This window comes from Diadema setosum, chromosome 17, assembly GCF_964275005.1.
Source record: "Diadema setosum chromosome 17, eeDiaSeto1, whole genome shotgun sequence".
NCBI classification, from domain to species: domain Eukaryota; kingdom Metazoa; phylum Echinodermata; class Echinoidea; order Diadematoida; family Diadematidae; genus Diadema; species Diadema setosum.
Genome location: NC_092701.1, coordinates 32,743,443 through 32,762,770, shown reverse-complemented (window position 1 = coordinate 32,762,770; position 19,328 = coordinate 32,743,443). Strand labels below are relative to the sequence as shown.

General features: G+C 40.1%; 2 protein-coding genes across 2 annotated transcripts; both read right to left on the bottom strand.

The window, feature by feature from the left end:
* Positions 1-1,175: 1,175 nt before the first annotated feature.
* LOC140241002 (echinoidin-like) lies at positions 1,176-4,731 on the bottom strand. Its single transcript, XM_072320778.1, has 3 exons — positions 4,523-4,731; positions 2,994-3,180; positions 1,176-2,606 (listed from the first exon to the last, which is right to left on the bottom strand). The coding sequence occupies exons 1-3, from the start codon at positions 4,645-4,647 to the stop codon at positions 2,361-2,363; spliced, it is 558 nt and encodes a 185-aa protein (XP_072176879.1). The 5' UTR covers positions 4,648-4,731; the 3' UTR covers positions 1,176-2,360.
* A 4,065-nt stretch (positions 4,732-8,796) lies between these two features.
* Positions 8,797-12,779, bottom strand: LOC140241014 (echinoidin-like). Its single transcript, XM_072320787.1, has 3 exons — positions 12,661-12,779; positions 10,846-11,032; positions 8,797-9,123 (listed from the first exon to the last, which is right to left on the bottom strand). The coding sequence occupies exons 1-3, from the start codon at positions 12,690-12,692 to the stop codon at positions 8,878-8,880; spliced, it is 465 nt and encodes a 154-aa protein (XP_072176888.1). The 5' UTR covers positions 12,693-12,779; the 3' UTR covers positions 8,797-8,877.
* Between the last annotated feature and the right edge of the window lie 6,549 nt (positions 12,780-19,328).

Sequence of the window (19,328 nt, the reverse complement as noted above, 5' to 3'; positions counted from 1 at the left end):
CGACTTGTCAAGATATATCCAGTCCAGTTTTTCTTATTTTCCTTGTTCTATATCTTTAACCCTTATTCTCTATCATGTGAAATGTTTTATAAATATTTTATTTGTTATATATATCTGGTCAGAGAACTGTTCAGGCAAATCACACAACAACTTTTTGTCTTTAACCAGCTGATTGCGTCATAATATGTGCTTAAAGGAAACCAAAACCCAAAGAGAAATGTGGATTGAGTGAAAGCAGCAACATTAGTAGCATATATCAGTGTAAGCAATTTGAGGAAACTCGGACAATCAATGCAAAAGTTATGAGTTGGTAAAGTTTTGGTGGATGAGGAGACTACTACGGGTTATGACGTCATGTATTTGTGTGGACAACTATAAAGAAAATATAAAGGGAAGTCCACAAAAATTCATTTTTCATGAAATTACACATTCCCCCAACTTGATGCTGACATAAAATAAGGGTAGTGCTCGTAATCATTCCCCCTGCTTTCTGAAAGCGGTTGGTCAAGTGCTTTTTCATTATGCTAGAAAAGTTATAGCATGTTGAATTTTCTTTATATCTTCTTTATAATTGTTGTCCATACATGATGTCATAAACTCAAGTAGTCTCCTCATCCAGCGGTTCCAACACCAAAACTTTAAGAATTCGTATCTTTTGCATCGATTTTCCTTAAACTTTCACTGATATGTTCTCATTTTGCTGCTTTCATTCAATCCACATTTGTCTTTGGGTTTTGGTTTCCCTTAATAGCTATAGACACTATACAAAATGATTTTCAGCAATGCGAAGTAGAGCATCGCATGACCTTCGTTTTTCTACGAGAACTGATAAAAGTTTCCAATGTCTTGCAATGATGAGGGCACAAGAACTACGCACTGAATATTGCAGTCATTGAAATTATGGGTTGTTAAATAACATTTTAAAGAGAAGTTATCTCTATATGTTTTTCTGTTTTTAGGCAGAGACACGCATAGTTGCCCTGTGACATACGTTTATTACCAACTAATTTGTAAAAGAACAGGCACGCAACCAAACACACATACATGGTTATAAATCGGAAACAAAATTAGCAGGCAGCTATCAACACAAGACACATGATACCTGAAAGATATGTGAGAAAAATTTCAATGTTTAATCCACCAAGGCTATCAAGCGTAATTACCCTACTCACGGGTAGCGGAACGTTTGTCGGGTGTGTGTGTGTGGGGGGGGGGGGGGAGGGAGGGGGTCGGGGTCGGGTAGAACTCTTGGTTGGTTGGGTCAAGGGTTAATACTAGTACTCCCCTTAGCTCCCTACTTCGGTGGCAGGGGAATAATCTCGAAACGAACACTCTCCTCACCTCCCCCTTATTATAGTCCCTGTTCCTGCTTAACTTTGTGAAGAATAATAATGGTGCATGTGAAAACTGCAATGATGAAATCTCAAAGGTGACTTGATGAAGACAAACATGCAAGTAGCCTACACATCTATCACAATGAAAGTGATACAAAAGAATTTAAAAATACAACGCGCGTCTTTGAATAAGGGAATGGCGGCGTTTCTCCTGAACCATCTCATCCCCGAACCGGTTAGGCCCAACTCCTTCCCCTAATGCCAATGAATGCATGTATACTTGAATGACCCGCACCTCGTCATAGTTAATGTTTATGCATGTTTAAATCACACTACGTCACTGTTCTATCAAATCCCACTCACTTAAAGGAAAAAATGCTGACGATTTCAATGGAACTACAAGTCCAGTGATCGATACCGGAAATTTGGAGCTGTCGTCGTCAAACCCAAAGCAATGCGGAATAGTTGTAGGCCCGCGGCACATCGCCACCACGCTCTCCCATAGAAAAAGCACGTAAAAGACGTGTGCGGGTGACCGTGATGTCTCTGATAAGGTTGTAGGCCTATTCCTTACATAAATGTAAGATTTTCAAGAAAAACTGTTCGGTTTTCACCTTAGCTTGCTTGGTTGTGACAACCCTGCAAATTTTCCAGCGTACTAAACACAGTCCCGGGCGCACATTTTTGTTCAGTGCGCTTGTATCAATTTTACGCAGGGTGACAATATTAGGGCCCCTGGCGAGGCGCGGGTACCTCACTATACTACACAGACAATCGTCTGCCCAAGGAGCTATCTTTGGTCTCCCTCTTGCTATACAGGGCTTTCAGTCAGCCACGTCACTGCACAGTCCCGTGGGCAAGATGAATTGTGTATGTACAATAAATAGGATTTTAGGACTGTGGCTCGAAAGGGATATTGCAATCCCGGTGGATGTATACCCGTGCTATATATCATGTAACAGGGAGGCTAAACATCTCTGGCGGGAGCATGTAGACATTGTGCCATGTTGGCTATAGGGCCTACACCTAGTAGACATAGGGCATCTTACAAATGTACTGCTTCGTTAAAGCGCGGCACCCACGATCGTGCCACTTGCCGCTGTAGCCCCCAAAGAGATGCACGCAGTCTGAGTTGGGTCCCGTGCCTGAGTTGTTGGGCTGGTTGTTGGCCCAGTTTTCGAAGTCGACCGGCGTTTCGTCGGACCAGACGAAGACCCCTTCCTCCTCCAAGTCGTGCAGCCCGATCCACAACGTTGCGTAGACTCCTAGAGGCTGTCGGCATTAGGAATAACAAAACAAGTCGAGTTGTTTCGAGATTGTACTTTAATAATGCATACCTAAAGTGTAATGACGAATTGGGTTGAATGTTTTGTAACCATTTTTTTTTTTGGGAACCTTTATACTGAAGACAAAGAATGGACAGGATGCTAGATTTGAAGACGATTTCGACACATGTTTTCTTCAACTTTTTGTCGTAACGCAAGGAAATAGACTGACACCGGGTAGTGCATAGGATGGAAATTTTGCATATTAAATAAAAAATAAATGTTTGAAAAAACCCCCCATAGAATTACCATACCAACACATCTTTGGAAGAATTAACGCACATGTATTATGTCATCCATTTTCTCGATTATACTACATAACTAAATTATTCACCTGTGAGTCATCCCTGGCTCTCGACGTCTCGAAGAAAGTGTGCAGAAAGTCGTTTTCCACCTGAGAGTGGATGGATGCGAGATGGGCGAGAGCCGAGGGACTGCCCTGCCCCGAGCCGAAGGAGGGAGAGGTGAAGGACCGACAATGCTCCTCCGCCTCAAACCACGAGCGTGAATAGCTGAAGAACCTGCCATGCAATCACGGGATTCTCATTGATTGATTGACTGAAATATGATTGATCGAATGATTGATTAATGCTCATTTCACTTAATCTCATCATTCACATCCACTCTTAGCCCATTCAGGGAGAAAAGGTGACCTGCCATGAGACCATTTCTTATCATGTTATACATAATAAACACATCACGCATAGATGAAAACTGGCTGTTAAATATCAGGAAAATATGGTAGAACAGATTACCAAAATGTCAATGAAAAGGCAGAAATATTACGGAAGATGGCATGTTCAGACGCCCTCTGTAGATCGAGCGAGAGGGAGAGATGTCGATAATACTCCACATTCGTCTTGCGCTTTATTTGAATCCAAAGATGAATTAAAGGCGATTTTCACAATTTCATACTATGTAGTACATAAATCACCGCTAGTGCCATACTTTTGTGAAATTTCTTGTGCTCTGAAAAGACCCAAAACAAATTACACTGATCAAGAATGATGACATAGGACACTCGTATATCCACAATGTACCCATGTAATTACATTCACCTGTGTTGAGTTATGCATGCATTTCTCTGTTGTTCAGCTTCCATGAGTACCTAATCCTGTATTCTTGTGTGAGGCTGATATGCCGTCATCCTTGTTCACTGTGATTTGTTATGCATTTTGATATTATTCTTATTCCTTATCCCAATCACTATTTATTCTGTCACTTTGTACCCATTATAAGCAAAATATGTTAAAATGCAAAAGTCCGAAAATCATCCGGAGTTCATCGGAATTTAATGAGAGACGGCAACTTTGTGAAACTCGTCGAGGCGTTTTGTTCAAGGCGTGGTAAGCGAGAGGCTACCACTGATCTCTATACCGTTGGAAATATCTAGACATCTCATAGGTCAATTTGAAGCCACAGCGCCACCATTTTACCACGCACATTGTCCATACACTAATGTGTGCGAAGCTCATCACATCACGTAATCTTGGAGACAGACTCTGCTGGTAAATGCGTGGAAAGCGGTGTAAGGCGGTAATAAGATGGCGGCGCGGTGGCCTCGCCAACGCGGATTGTTTGTACAGAGTGAATTGGGCCAATGAGATATCCAGATATTCATGCCTTTTGAGATCAGAGGTTGGCAACTCATTTCCAGCTCTCCTATAGGTGTCTTCATGAGAAAGGTGTAGGCCAGAAGGAAACTCTTCAAAACTCTGCTGTATATAGGCGTCTGACGTATTGCGTAGTTTAGATAAGTCGCCTTCTTGCCTTCGCATCCCGTTCTAAATAAAGCATGGATTTCAACAAGGTGCCTGCCCGCTACATCACATTAGTTATAAAGCTTCCCGTACTGCTTTATACCTGTAGCAATGATTTCCGAAGGCAGTCCACATCGCAGGGCAGCAGCAAGAGGCAGCGGTCGAATGGAACTCTACTGCAGCTACCAGAATCAACAGGGCGCACACAGTTTGGCGGGTCGGCGACATCTTGGCACGGATGGAACTTTCTGCCTGATATTCTCGAAAAGAACACGGCACGGGATTGAAACGGGACAGACGAACGAAGAGATTATTTTGGTGTACAATGTACTCTGCATTCAACCAGGAGGCTCTTGGCTTACGAACCGCGCAATAGATGCCGAGCTTTCACTTCCGGATGCTTATGGCAATAAACTTTGTTATCACATCCGTGTTCCAAAGGCCACACTGAAACAGCATAATATGATATTTCAGATAACTTATCATTTCCGATAGGCATCGTGTGTTTTTGTCCATTTTTGCAGTATGTACCTATCATGAGAACTATATGTTTATGGCAGTTTTTCTTGTCACTTTCTCCGTTCATTTTGGCAAGAAATCAACGATCACATTTTTTTTTTTGCTGCCTTAGAAAGTGGTCCGAGGAGACATTACAAAAATCATGCAATTCTGCATGGATCAGACATAACAGGGAGGAAGAATGGTTCATAATCATAAAAATCCTCTGATAGTTTAATTGAGAGTTAACACATAACCTGTTACGAGATGACGAACACGTGTGTAACCTCTCATCTGTTCTGTGATCTCTATCAAGCAATGCCCTTCAAGCAGGATGCTTTTATTATTGCTGTCATTATTTCATTTTATTTATATCCTATAAACTCTGTAGAAGGCGACAGAAGAAGTTATAAAGATATGCCAAATCAAATGTACATACCTTATTAGACTATCATGATGTGAAGTACCCTTCTTCCTATCCTCTCGATTTCTCGTCTTTTCCCTCTCCTTCTATCGTATTTCTGCGCAATAAAACCTAAATGCATTATGACTTTTTTTTGGTATAATGTTTCTATACATATTTTTGTAAGTTATATCTACTGAATGTTACAGTAAAAGTTTAAATAGCTTGTGACATTCCACGCAAAATGTACAGTAGATGACTTATTTCATGTACAAACAATAAATCTATATATTTGTGTATAATGTTGGCATATGTATGTAGTGAATAAATCAAATCAAATCAAATCAAAGAATCAGAAATTTAGAACGTCACAAGTTTCACTTAAACACTGTTTAAAGTTTGACTTGATGGAGACAGTAATATCTTTATTTCAAGATGTCACGTGTTTTCACAAAATATTGTGAGCAGAAACACAAAAAAAAAGAGCAGAAATTTTTGCTTGTATTCCGTTCTTGAAGTGCACTAAATATGATAAATCATATAAATCATATTCGCACCAACTTACTGCATAGTTGCAGGAATTCATTAAACGGCTTGAAAGATAGACGGCGCTATAGCTGCTGCAATAATCGGTCAAAAACGCGATTGTCGTACGGAGGTCAAATTAGCTTACAGGATTTACTGTACAGCTTTCAATATCACTTCTGACATTCCAGCTAGTTGACATCCTCTTTTGTTTTGTTTTGTTTCCTGTTTTACAATTTGTATTGTGGTTAATTCCAACATGGAGTGTTAATTACCATTTCATCCGGCTGCTTTGCCCGGTCGAAGTCAGATCGAAATGACAAACACGACTTGTCAAGATATCCGGTCCAGTTTTTCTTATTTTCCTCGTTCTATATCTTCAACCCTTATTCTCTTTCATGTGAATTTGTTTTATGAATATTTTATTTGTTATATATATATATATATATATATATATATATATAAGTTACATATATAAAAATTATACATATATATATATATGGTCACACACCAGATTTTTGCCTTTAACCGATTGTTGCGTCATAATTATTGTGATTAAAGGAAACCAAAACCCAAAGAGAAATGTGGATTGAGTGAAAGCAGTAACATTAGTAGAACACATCAGTGAAAGCAATTTGAGGAGACTTGGACAATCGATGCAAAAGTTAAAGTGAGTTGGTAAAGTTTTGGTGGATGAGGAGACTACTACAGGTTATGACGTCATGTATTTGTGTGGATAACTATAAAGAGAATATAAAGGGAATTCCATAAAATTCATTTTCATTAAATTATACATTCCATCAACTTGATACTGAAATAAGATGAGAGTAGTATTAGTAATTATTCCCCCTGCTTTCTGAAAGCGGTTAGTCAAGTGCTTTTTCATTATGATAGAAAAGTGATAGCATGTTGAATTTTCTTTATATTTTCTTTATAATTGTTGTCCACACATGATGTCATAAACTCAAGTAGTCTCCTCATCCAGCGATTCCAACACCAAAACTTTAAAAATTCCTATCTTTTGCATCGCTTTTCCGATTTTCCTCAAACTTTCACTGATGTGTTCTAATTTTGCTGCTTTCACTCAATCCACATTTGTCTGTGGGGTTTTGTTTCCCTCAATAGCTTACGCACTTTAAAAAATAATTTTCAGCAATGCGAAGTACAGGATAGCGTGGCCTTCATTTTCTACGAGAGCTGATAAAAGTTTCCAATGTCTTGCGGTGATAAGGGCACATGTAACTATCCATGCACTGAATATTGCAGTCTATGATATTATGAGTTGTTAAATATCACTTTGAACAGAAGTTATCTCTGCATATTTCTCTTTTGTTTCAGGCAGAGACACGCATAGTTGCCCTGTGACAGAAGTTCATCACCTATAAAGAACAGGCATGCAACCCAACACACAGACATGATTATAAATCGGAAACAATAATAACAGGGAGCTTTCAACACAACACACGTGATACCTGCAAGAATTGTGAGAAAAGTCCAATGTTTAATCCACCAAGGCTATTAAGTGTAATTATTCAGGGTCGGGTAGAACTCTTGGTTGGTTCAAGGGTTACAATACTTCCCTTATAGCTCCCTACTTCGTTGGTAGGGAAGAATCTTGAAACGGAACACTCTTTTCACCCCTCCCCCTCCTTACCATGTTCCCTGTTCCTGCTAAACTTTGTGCAGAATAATAGAGTGCATGTGAAAATTGCGATGATGAAATCTCAAAGGTGACTTAATGAAGATAAACATGCAAGCACACATGTATTACCATGAAATTGAAATAAAAGCATTAAAAAAATACAACGGCGTAAAGTCAAAGGGCCTTCCGTTAACAAAATGATACTTAAGAGATGATACTAAATCTGACAAACCCCTAAAAAACGTTTGGGGATGCCGCTCCAAAGATAAAGGGGGCGGGGACATTTTGTTAAAAACCGGGTAGTGTGGGTATACCATGTATAATAGTGCGAAGGCTTGCCAAGCTCGGATATTATACGAGAATCCTCGTAACGAATTGTGTACAGCGTTATCACTCTCACACACGCATCCGGTCAATCCCGACTAGAGTCAATCGTTGCCAATTACTGCCTGTACGAGCTGAAATTTTCGCGGTGGTTTTATTTTCACGAATTTCGCAAATCGCCTTTGAGCCGCGAAAATAACAACACGCGAAAATAACAACGCGCAAATTTAGTTCAGTTAGACCCTCGCAACCGCGAAATTAACAACACGCGAAAATGTCCTCCGAGTAGCAATTCGCGAAAATATCTGTACGCGAAAATTTCAGCTCGTACAGTAGCATACGGTTCGATGCACATATTCGCAGACCGTTGAAATCCGTGGTTTTCGAATGTACCCGGTGGGCAGAGAATGAATCAGTCTACCCATAAGTCCCTAAGCTACCGGGTCTGTAAGATGGCGTTACCCCTCCTCCAGATACTGCCCGCATTCCCCACACTAATACACGCATACATGCATTCACCCCACACTCAACGCGCCAAAGCGGCTGATAGCGACCATCTACTGGTACTTCCCGGGGAAAAAAAAAAAAAATATATATATATATATATTTACATCAGGAACGGTAATGTTGTGTAATTCAGACGTCATAAACTTCCGTGGTAGGCACACTGCATGCATGGATGCTACATACAGTCCAGGAAGTGGACTACGTTACCCCCTGAACCATCTTATACCCGGACCGGTCAGGTCCAACTCCCTCCCCCCAGTCTGACCAAGGAGGTACTATAGGCTACCTCCGAGGTCTGACAAAGACGATTGCCTGTCCATACGAGGTATCGTTGGTACTCCAACTTGCTATTTGGGGCTTTCAGTTAGCCACATCATTGCACAGTCCCGTGTGCAAGATGAATTATGTATGTACAATAAATGGGATTTTAGGACTGTGGCTCACGGAAAGGGATATTGCAATCCTGGTGGATGTACCTGTGCTATAATCGTATAGGGAGGCTAAACATAACTGGAGGGATTATGTAGACATTGCCCCATGTCGGCTACAGTTTATAACCCTAGTAGACATACGGCATCTTACAAATGTACTGCTTCGTTAAAGTGCGGCACCCACGATCGCGCCACCTGCCGCTGTAGCCCCCAAAGAGATGCACGCAGTCCGAATTGGGTCCCGTGCCTGTGTTGTTGGGCTGGTTAATGCCCCAGTTTTCGAAATCGACCGGCGTTTCATCGGACCAGACGAAGACCCCTTCCTCCTCCAAGTCGTGCAGCCCGATCCACAACGTTGCGTAGTTTCCTAGAGGCTGTAGGCATCAGGAATAACAAAACAAGTCGAGTTGTTTGGAGATTGCACTCTAATAATACATACCTGTGCAGTGAACGAATTGGGTTGAATGTTTTGAACCATTTCCTTTACTGACTCTTTTTCCTTCACTGTGTTCTTTTTTCTCTCTATCTTTCTCTTTAACAAGAGAGGTTACTTGTGTTTGTTTCTCCGTCTGTTTGTTTGTATAGGCCTGTATGTGTTGTGCACCTTTTATATTATATCTAGCAACTTGCTTCCTTGATGTTATTTAGTCTTTTTGTCCGCGAGGGGACTGCAAAATACAAGCTTAGCTTTTCAGCATGTCTCCTCCATTTCCTGCGACTTAATTTTTAATTCAATTTGCATTTGCTTTTGTGATGCGTAGTATTGTTAACTTCATGTATCTTTCTTTGCTACTACATTGTATAGATATTGTGTTATTTTGTGTATGAATATGTTTTGCGTTGTTGGAAATGAAATAAACGAAATGAATGAAAATGAGAAAAAAAAAACTATATCTCAGATATCTCAGACTGACGACAAAGAATGTCACAGGATTCAAGATTATTTTGTAGAAATTTGTCGCAACACATACATGGAGTGATAAAGAAATAAACCAAAACGGAGTTGAATAGGAAATGTGATATATTGCATATGAAAAAATAAAGGTTTCAAAAACATAGAATTAACATACGAACATAACATAATGTTGGAAGAATGAAGTATTTTGCAAACATGATTAGATATTCGTAATAATCATAATATACCATAAGCGCTTTCCAATAGTATGCAAAATAATGACATATTAGCAACAATATTGCTAAAATTAAAAATCTTAGGTGTTCCGTTTTTTTGGGGCCACCCTGTATATACATACATTTACATTTCGTCCCAAAAATACAATCGAATTTCCGCATTAATAACTTTCAACATAATCAAACTGTATGAATGCTATTTCAAGGTATAAAAATCTAACAGCTTACCTATATTTTGCAGAATACCCGATTCAGTTTTTTTTTTTCTTATGTTTAAAAAGAAATGTGGATCGTTGTAAAACATGTCACGGGTCTGTTATTTCTAAGTTTAGCGCTTGGTTCTCTTGGAACTGCATAATAACATGATTAATGTGTGAACCCAAGCGACAGATCTTGGAGGGAAGGGATTCCTGAAATGCTCTACAAAGATTCTCATTTCTCTTTGACCTCAGAAGCAATTCGGATGGGGTTTTCTGTAAGATGTGGGTAATAAGTTATAGTTTCATACTGTGAAATTGCATTTGGATTGATTCACTATTCTTTATCGTTGCAAAGGGTACTGTTGTGTGTGTGAGTTTTTTTTTTGACATACGGTATATTCATATCATGTATATGATATATATAAATTATGATGTATATAATATAATAAATACGAAACAAATATGATAGAGTGTGAGAAGTGGTCCCGGCCTTGTACAGAACCAGTGTAGCTCCTTCATTATTTATTCAGTGCGAGAAGATAAGGGCATTTTCGGACGTAGCTAGTTCAACGTATAATAATGTAGTTTATTTCCAAGCTTTTTTCTTAACAATGACTTACTGGTATGTACATGGCTGCCCTCGTTAGCATATATGTGATTACATATATGTATAGTTATATATATTTATATGTATATAATTATATATATATATATATATATATATATATATATATATATATATTACGATACAACTGAATTACTCACCTGTGAGTCATCCCTCGCTCTGGATGTCTCGAAGAAAGCGTGCAGAAAGTCGTTTTCGGCCTGAGAGTGGATGGAGGCGAGGTGGGCGAGAGTCGAGGGGCTGCCCTGCCCCGAGCCGACGGACGGAGAGGTGAAGGACCGGCAGTGGCCCTCCGCCTCAAACCACGAGCGAGAGTAGCTGAAGAACCTGCCGTGTAATCACGGGATTCTAATTTAGTACTGGTAGTAATTGATTAAGATATGATTGATCGACTGATTGATTAATGCTCATTTGATTTTATCTTACTATTCACATCGACTCGTAACCCATTCACGGAGTAACATGTGACCTTCCATGGGACCATTTTCTTGTCACTGAACATAATAAACACATTGCGCACAGATTGAATCTTATGCTGATATTAACAATGATAGCGACTATAACATAGACCAAAATCGTGTTGCCAGTGTTGTGATAGCACTGGCTTTGAAACATCAGGGAAATATGGTAGTACAGAGTACCAAAATGCCAATGAAAAGACAAAAATATGACGGAAGATGGCATGTTCAAACTCTCATAGACGCCCTCTGTAGATCGAGCCGTATTTTTGTACGTGATCTTGTTGACACTCTGTGCTAAAAAAAAAAAAAAAAAAAAAAAAAAAATGCGTGCAAGGCATGGTGCTAATTGACAGGCACATTTCCTTGATGGTCGTAAAGGAGTCTGTGGAGAAGCATCTCTTTCATATTCCCTCCATAGGTGCTCCAGTACGGGCCGCCTATGGCACAGTGCCAGTGGTGAATGCTGTACAGTAGTCCTGGACTCCTTTACGACCAACAATGGTTTGTGCCTACAAACAAATGCGATGCAAGGCTGGTGACATTGCGGCGCGGCGGCTTCACTCGTTTGTACAGAGTGAATTTGGTCAATGAGATATCCAGGTACTTCCTATACAGAGATCAGCGGTGGCAATTCGTTTATAGCTCTCCTATACATGCCATCATGAGAAAGATATGAGAGAAACTACTCAAAACTCTGCGGTAGGCGTCTTGGCGTCTAAGTAGCTTCTTGCAGAGTTTTTATATGTCGCATTCGTGCCTTCGCGCATCCCGTTTCTAAATAAAGCACCGTCAATTTCAACAAGTTACCTCCCGCCACATCACGCAAAGCTACGGTCACAAAGGTTCATACGAACGATGCGTTCGTACGAATTCTGGAGTTCGTAGGGATTCGTAGATGGGGCACAGATTCTTATACGGCCTTCTTACGAATTTCGTAAGAACGATGTTTATTTCACAAGAACAACTAACTCAAGACCTTTTAGAGAAACGAAATGATTTATGGCTCTAGCATTCGTATGTTTTTCGTAAGAACGCCTTGAGTTATTCTTTCGTCAAACTTACAGCTATCTTACGATTTCTTTTTGTCGTGAGATGGTGGTACGTGCAACTCACGACACTCTCAAGTCATTCGTAAGAAGATATACGAATTTTTTTTTGTATATTTTGTCGGGTTGTTAAAAAGACGCTGCCGTGTCCTGTCGAAAGTTCTGTAACAGTTGAATGTTTTATACTTCAAGATGACTGTAGTGCCATGGAGACTACAACTGTAGCTGCATCTACAAGTAGAGGAGGAGGAGGTTGTTGCTCCAACTCTCCCCCTCTCGCTCCTTCCTCCTCATCTCCCTCTTTTCTTTTCTTCCCCTTCCCTCTTTTCCATTTGATTAACCCCTTTTGGTCCCATATTTAACAGAAAATCTTATGAAAGTGTGTAAAAATCGTTCGTACGGCGTTCGTAGCAGTTCGTAAAAGCTTCCCGTAGGTACAACTTCATACCTGTAGCAGTGATTCCCGAAGGCAGTCCACATCGCAGGGCAGCAGCAAGAGGCAGCGGTCGAACGGAACTCTACTGCAGCTACCAGAATCAACAGGGCGCACACAGTTTGGCGGGTCGGCGACATCTTGGCACAGATGAAACTCAAAGGGTTTCTTCCTGATGTTCTCGCAAAAAAGAACACGCGGCACAGGCTTTAAAGGCACATGGTCCTGGTGGTTTAGTCGAATGCGTACGCGGGCGCACGGCGCAAGTTTCCTATAGAGACCTACGCTATCGACTCCTCTTCGGGCCTTTTCACACGTACCGCGTTTGCGTAATTAGAAACTTAATTTGAAAATTGCTTCTAATTAACTTTCAAATCACGGTCCGTTCACAAGCACAAAGACGCTTCGCGGATCCTGCGATTTTGACTTTAGGGCTTTTTACACTTGTAAATTTTTGCTTAGCCCCGGACTATCGGTGGGGCTAAGGGGGGGCCTTAGCCCCACCGATAGTACGGGACTATCCTTAGCCCACTTTCTGTTTACACTCGTTTTTGCCAAAGTGGGCTAGCCCCACCGATAGTACGGTACTATCTGGCCCTGCAAAATAGCAGGGGTTAGCACCGCAATTGCGGTGCTAGCACCGCAATTGCGGTGCCAAGCAAGTGAGTGTAAACAGAACGAAAAAATAATCCTGGGCTAAGCGACGGAGACGAAGTGCGACCCTCACTGACCAATCAGAAACGAGGTAATCAAGTGCTGCCGGTGCGTGCGTGTACGTGTACAGTACACAGCGTAATTATGAATATTCATGTGGTTTGGAAAGTCCGGGGCTAAGAAAGACGAGTGTAAAAAGGTCAGTTTTCTCCTTAGCCCCGGACAAGAGATAGTACGGGACTAATTGGCGAGTGTAAAAAGCTGAAAAAATTGGTACGGGACTAACGATAGTCCTGGGTCAGAGAAAGTCCGGGGTTAAGAAACACAAGTGTAAAAAGCCCTTACGAGAGCGAGGAGGGGAGGCGTGGCTTCTTGCCAAGTTCCCGTCAATCACTCTTGCCGGTGTAAAGTAGCGCGGGTTTTCTCCGGAAGTGGTTGAAGGTTTCACGTAAGCTCCGCCCCAAAAACTTAACTAGACTTGGAATTTTGTCAACACTGACAAATTAGGTGATCCGATCTATTCGGAAATCAATGATATGAGTCCTGATCCCAATAGGCATGACCATACAGGTTTCATCTGTGTTTAGGGACATTGGCCGTGTGATGTTTGGATTCTCATTTTGAAAAGGGAGTCAGATCTGCCATCTTTGGTACCAAATTCCGTATACACTATAACGATGATACAGAATGAAGTATATTTGACCTTTGACCCCACTTTGCACACCCAAGATGGCATCTGAGCAAAAAGTGGTTATTTTGTGAAATGATTCTTGTGACACCGTCTATGCGTGTGCAAAACATGGCAAAGGTAGGACAGGTATTCAAGATGCGGGATGAAACATTTATGACCTTTGACCCTGATTTACCTGTCTTACAGTGTCTGATGAAGTAGTTGTTATTTTATGAAATGGTGTACTTGAAATGAACTAAACATGTGCAAAATATGGGGGTTAAAGGGCGTGTTTTTCTTGAGCTATTGCAAAGAAAGTCAGAGAAAGAAAGACATATCTCCCGACATTGAAGCTAAGCGTCAATTTCAACCAGGTTTTTGGACGTAATCCGGACTTCTAATAAAAAATGGAGCACATGGAAGATAGCCCAAAGTCTCACGCGCGCGCGGAATTTCAACTTTGACGGGCCCATATGACATCATATTGAGCCGGATTGACTTGAAACTTGGTAGAATTATTCCTTGACATTTCAGACATCTGATCCGTGTGAAAAACGGGAAATTTCTATTGCATATGAGCTGTGCGTGCGTATATGCGCGCGCGCGTACGCGTCCGTCCATTTTTTCTATTTTTTTGAAAAATGCTCTAAATGATCTGAAACGTGTGCAAAAAATTTTGAGCTCGATTGGAGCATGTTTACATTTCAACGTGCGCGTACGCGTACGTTTTAAGTGTAAAGATGAATTTTGAGAATATGAGTAGAAAGAGCTTGACTTGAACTACATGAGACGTAAATTTCATTGAGAAATTTCATTCCATTAATGAGATATGAATGAAAATGTGATTTCATATAAATGACGTCATAGTGACGTCACGGTCGACTGATCACAATGATTTTATTAGATCTGTCGTCTTTGAGACATAATTATGGTATAATTTTGAAATTGATAGGCAGAGGACTTTCTGAGCTAACCTCTACACAACTTTTGAGGAGAAATAAAGAAAGAAAGAAGAAGAAGAAAGAATCCGTACAGATACAGAAGGTGATCCGAGAGGATACTCGGATCACCTAATTTGAGGTCAATCACGTTCTACTTTCGTAAAACTGTTTTGGCAAAACTTCATTCAAAAACACCTCCGGACCGTCATTTGAAACTTAATTGTAATTAAGTTTCAAATGAAGGTACGCGTTTCCAGTTTCCATTGGCAAATTTGCGTAATTAGAAAATACTCCATTTGCCATTGCTTAATTAGAGAATTAATTCAAATTACGCAAACTCGGTACGTGTGAATGCCCGGTTTAGCACTTACGCTTTGACCCACTTCCCTGAGTCCGAAGAAGTCCGATCCACTGTAGTCAGTGGTCCGATCACAGCTGTTCGGCTCATGATTCGGCTGAGGGGGATGACAGCTTTAGCAAACTTCTTTTGTGATGTCATAATAAGAAGCACATATGCACGCACCCTGGCATTACTGCAGACTGCGTGATGTGCAGAGAAGACAACGCCAGGTAATGTTACTTAGCAACACCTACGCACTTTACTCTTGATAACAGCTCAACTTCGGTAATCTTCGTATAAAAGTTAAGGGTGATCGGCAGTATCATCAACAGCGCCCTCTACACTACCGGGACTATGCACCTTTAAACGTGACAGTCAACAGAGCAGATTGTTTCGGTGTATAATGTACTTTGCATGCAACCAGGAGGGCATACGTACGTAAAGAGCTTCCTACAAACCGCGCAAATACACGCCGAGCGCTCACTTCCGGATGCTTATGGGAATAAACTTTGTTATCACATGCGTGTTCGAGCGGCCACACTGAAACAGCATGATTATTTCAGATAACTTATTATTTCTGACAGGCATCATATGTTTTTGTCTATTTCCTGCAGGATGTACCTATCATGAGGAGTACGCCTATGACAGTTCTTCGTGTCACTTTCTCCATTCATTTTTTTTTTTTTTTTTGCAAGAAATCAACGATCACATATTTTATTTTTTGCTGCCTTAGAAAGTGGTCCTAGGAGACATTACAACCTCATGCAATTCTGGATCAGAGAGAATAGGGAGGAAGAGTGGATTATATAAAAATCCTGATAGTTTGATTGAAAATTAACACATAGTTTTATGATATGACGAACACGTGTGTAACCTCTCATTTATTCTGTTCTGTGATCTCTATCTAGCAATGCCCTTGGGTTACATTCATCCTCTGTAGAAGGTGACAGGAATTATAAGGAAATGCCAAATCAAATTTGCATACCTTATTAGACTATCATGATGTGGAGTACCCTTCTTCCAATTCTCCCGATTTCTCTTCCGTTCTCTCTCCTTCTACTCTTAAAAAAAAATCGAGTGAAAATATTCACTCTTAAAGGAGTGAATTTAAAGTGAAAATGTTCATTTTCACTCATTTTGGAGTGACCTCAAGGATCACTCGAAGATTTTGAAGTGATCCCTGAGGTCACTCTAAAATGTGTGAAAATGAATATTTTCACTCAAAACTCACTCCAATTTCACTCTAAATTCACTCTTTTTTAATTCACTCCTTTAAGAGTGAATATCTTCCCTCGATTTTTTTTTTAGAGTACCGTATTTCTAGCCATGAAACATACTGAACGCGCATTATACCCTCTTCTATATCCATATTTGTGTAAGTTATATCTATTGAACGTTCCCGTCAAGCTTTAAATCATAGCTTATAATACGACGTTCCACACAAAATGTATATGACATATTTCCATGTACAAACAATTTATATATTTGTGTTTAATGTATAGGTATATGTATTTTGTGGATAAATCAAATCAAATCAAATCAAGTCTGATCAAAGAAATAGAAAGTTAAAAGTTTCACTCAAGCACTTTTAAAATTCTGACTTTATTTCAAGATGTCACGTGTTTTCAAAAAGTATTGCTATTGGTCAGAGCCACATATTTACGCAAACTGGAAGCTGGAGGTCGTGACATGATCATCTCCAAATTTCTCACTCATACGCGCAGAAATTAGTATCTGAGTATTCCATTCGTGAAGTGCATGAAAAATGATAAATCATATTAATGATTCGCACTATGCTATTACATAGTTACAGGATTGTAGTAATGTGGCTTGAAAGGTAGACGGCACCTGTGTCTGCTATTATATCGCCCCAAAACGCGATTGTCGTGCAGAGGTCAAATTGCCTTACAGGATATACCGTAACACTGTGGAAGATATATCCAAACTTTATACGGCTATCAGCTTTCAATATCACTTCTGACATTCCAGCTAGTTGACATCCTGTTTTGTTTTGTTTCCTGTTTTACAATTTGTATTGTGGTTAATTCCAATTACATGGAGTGTTAATTACCATTTCATCCGGCTGCTTTGCCCGGTCGAAGTCAGATCGAAATGACAAACACGATAGGAGACATCCGGTCCGGTCGTTTACTGCGTCCTGGCTGGGCCACAAGGTGTGTTTACATCTAAATACACTGGTCACAGATGCACGCCTATATCTCCCTCCTCTCACTCTGTCTCCCACTTTGTTATCTTTGATTCCCTATTTCTTTTACATGTTAGAGGAGTGTCATAAAAATAAATGTGACGTTTGTAAGCCGAATTTGGTAGTTGCAACTGTCATCAAAAATGTCTCCACCCGCGTCTTTTGTCCCAGAAACTGGTGCCCTTTCACTGAAAAAAAACACACACACAAAAAAAAAAAAAACCGGTCCTGTTACTTACATAAGCAAAGAGACCGCTCCGATTAGACTTCTTTAGTACATGTTTACATGTGAAGGTGTAGACTTTCTGCTCATTAGATATACGAAAATACATGGTAGAGTAACCTTGTTTTATGTGGAATTTTCTTGTATATCCACGCAGTCTTTGTTTTCCCCTTGGATTTTTCCCAACTCGCCAACTGCTTACATTTTTTTTTTCACTCTTCTCCCTAAAGGAAACCCTCGAATCTTTCTCTCTCGAATTTCTCTCTGTTTCCGTTCCTAATTTCAAATCTAAGCGTGAAAATGTCATCTACAATAAATACAAAGGCATCAAGGAAACATAACGCAGGATCCCTTCACCAACCTCCTTACTATAGACTCTCACGTCATAGCCTTTATAAGCATAGCCTTTTTATCATAACCTTTATACATCATTTGCTTACCAAGCGTTAATACAGCATCACAAAACGAGATTTTACAGCTGTATTGTTCAAATTAATGATTCATGCGTCCAGTTATTTATATTGTAGGTGATGGACAAAGTGACGTAAATAACCACCGATTATTCAGTGTTTTAGTATAGTAGCCATGATAGAAATCATGGGCATGCAAAGGAGGGTTGGAGTCAAACCAACTCGACCCAAGTATCGCGGTACCCGAAGCTATTAGAGGGATCAGATCATCACCTGCCCGGCTATCGGGGGCATAATCCGGGTAGTCTACATGGTCTATAATAGTGGATGTGACGCCTGTCTACAGTAATCAGTAGGTCGTTGGTTCGAGTCCATCCGGGTGTGTACGACCATGATTTGACAAACCAAGCTACTAACTAGATTGAGGTCGTAAACAACGAGCACTACTATATACAAGGTTACACGAAAACCGCCACATTTTGCCTTTCTTATCAGCTTAATATGGCACTTCGTGGTCACATCTGTCGATAGGCTAGAATCACCCTTGCACGTAAAATAGGGTCATGCAGGAATAGACCATTTCGTTTTCATTTCCGGTTTCAGTCCTTCCTGCTATCTGTACATATTTTGAAGTATGAAATTGTGAAATGATTCAGCAGTGAATATCATCCGGCCGAAAAAGAAGTCGGTTTTATTCAAATCAATTTGGCTCATTTCAATTCATTTCAATTAAATCAAACTGAATTTTATCAAATTAAATTGAATTAAATTTGATTAAATTAAATTAAATTAAATTCAATTCAAGTGAGTTTTTTTTTAATCCACTGAAAAGCGATACAAATACTAAGTATACATGAATAAATCATGTGTTATTATTTGCAAGGGCTTTTGAAATGAATGGTATACAAAATTAAAAGTTCATACTGATTTACATCAATGGTGAGTTTACATGGTCTGGAGAGGGGGTGGCTTCTGGAAAAAAAAATAGACCACTCCTCCATAATAAAAAAAAAAAATCCAACCTGCCACCAAACAAACGTTTCTAAGCCTTCCTTGATAGATACTGTCTCTCCCTAAAATTACCCTTAGTTTCTGGAATTTAAACCGAAACAAACCCCCTCGATTTGGTTAGATATCCAGCCTCAAAGTAGACTGCATGGCGTGGAAAAGGATTGGCTATTGTCATCCATTTCTAATTGCTATTCGTTCAAGTTCTATCTTTACGGACTCCTGGCTCTT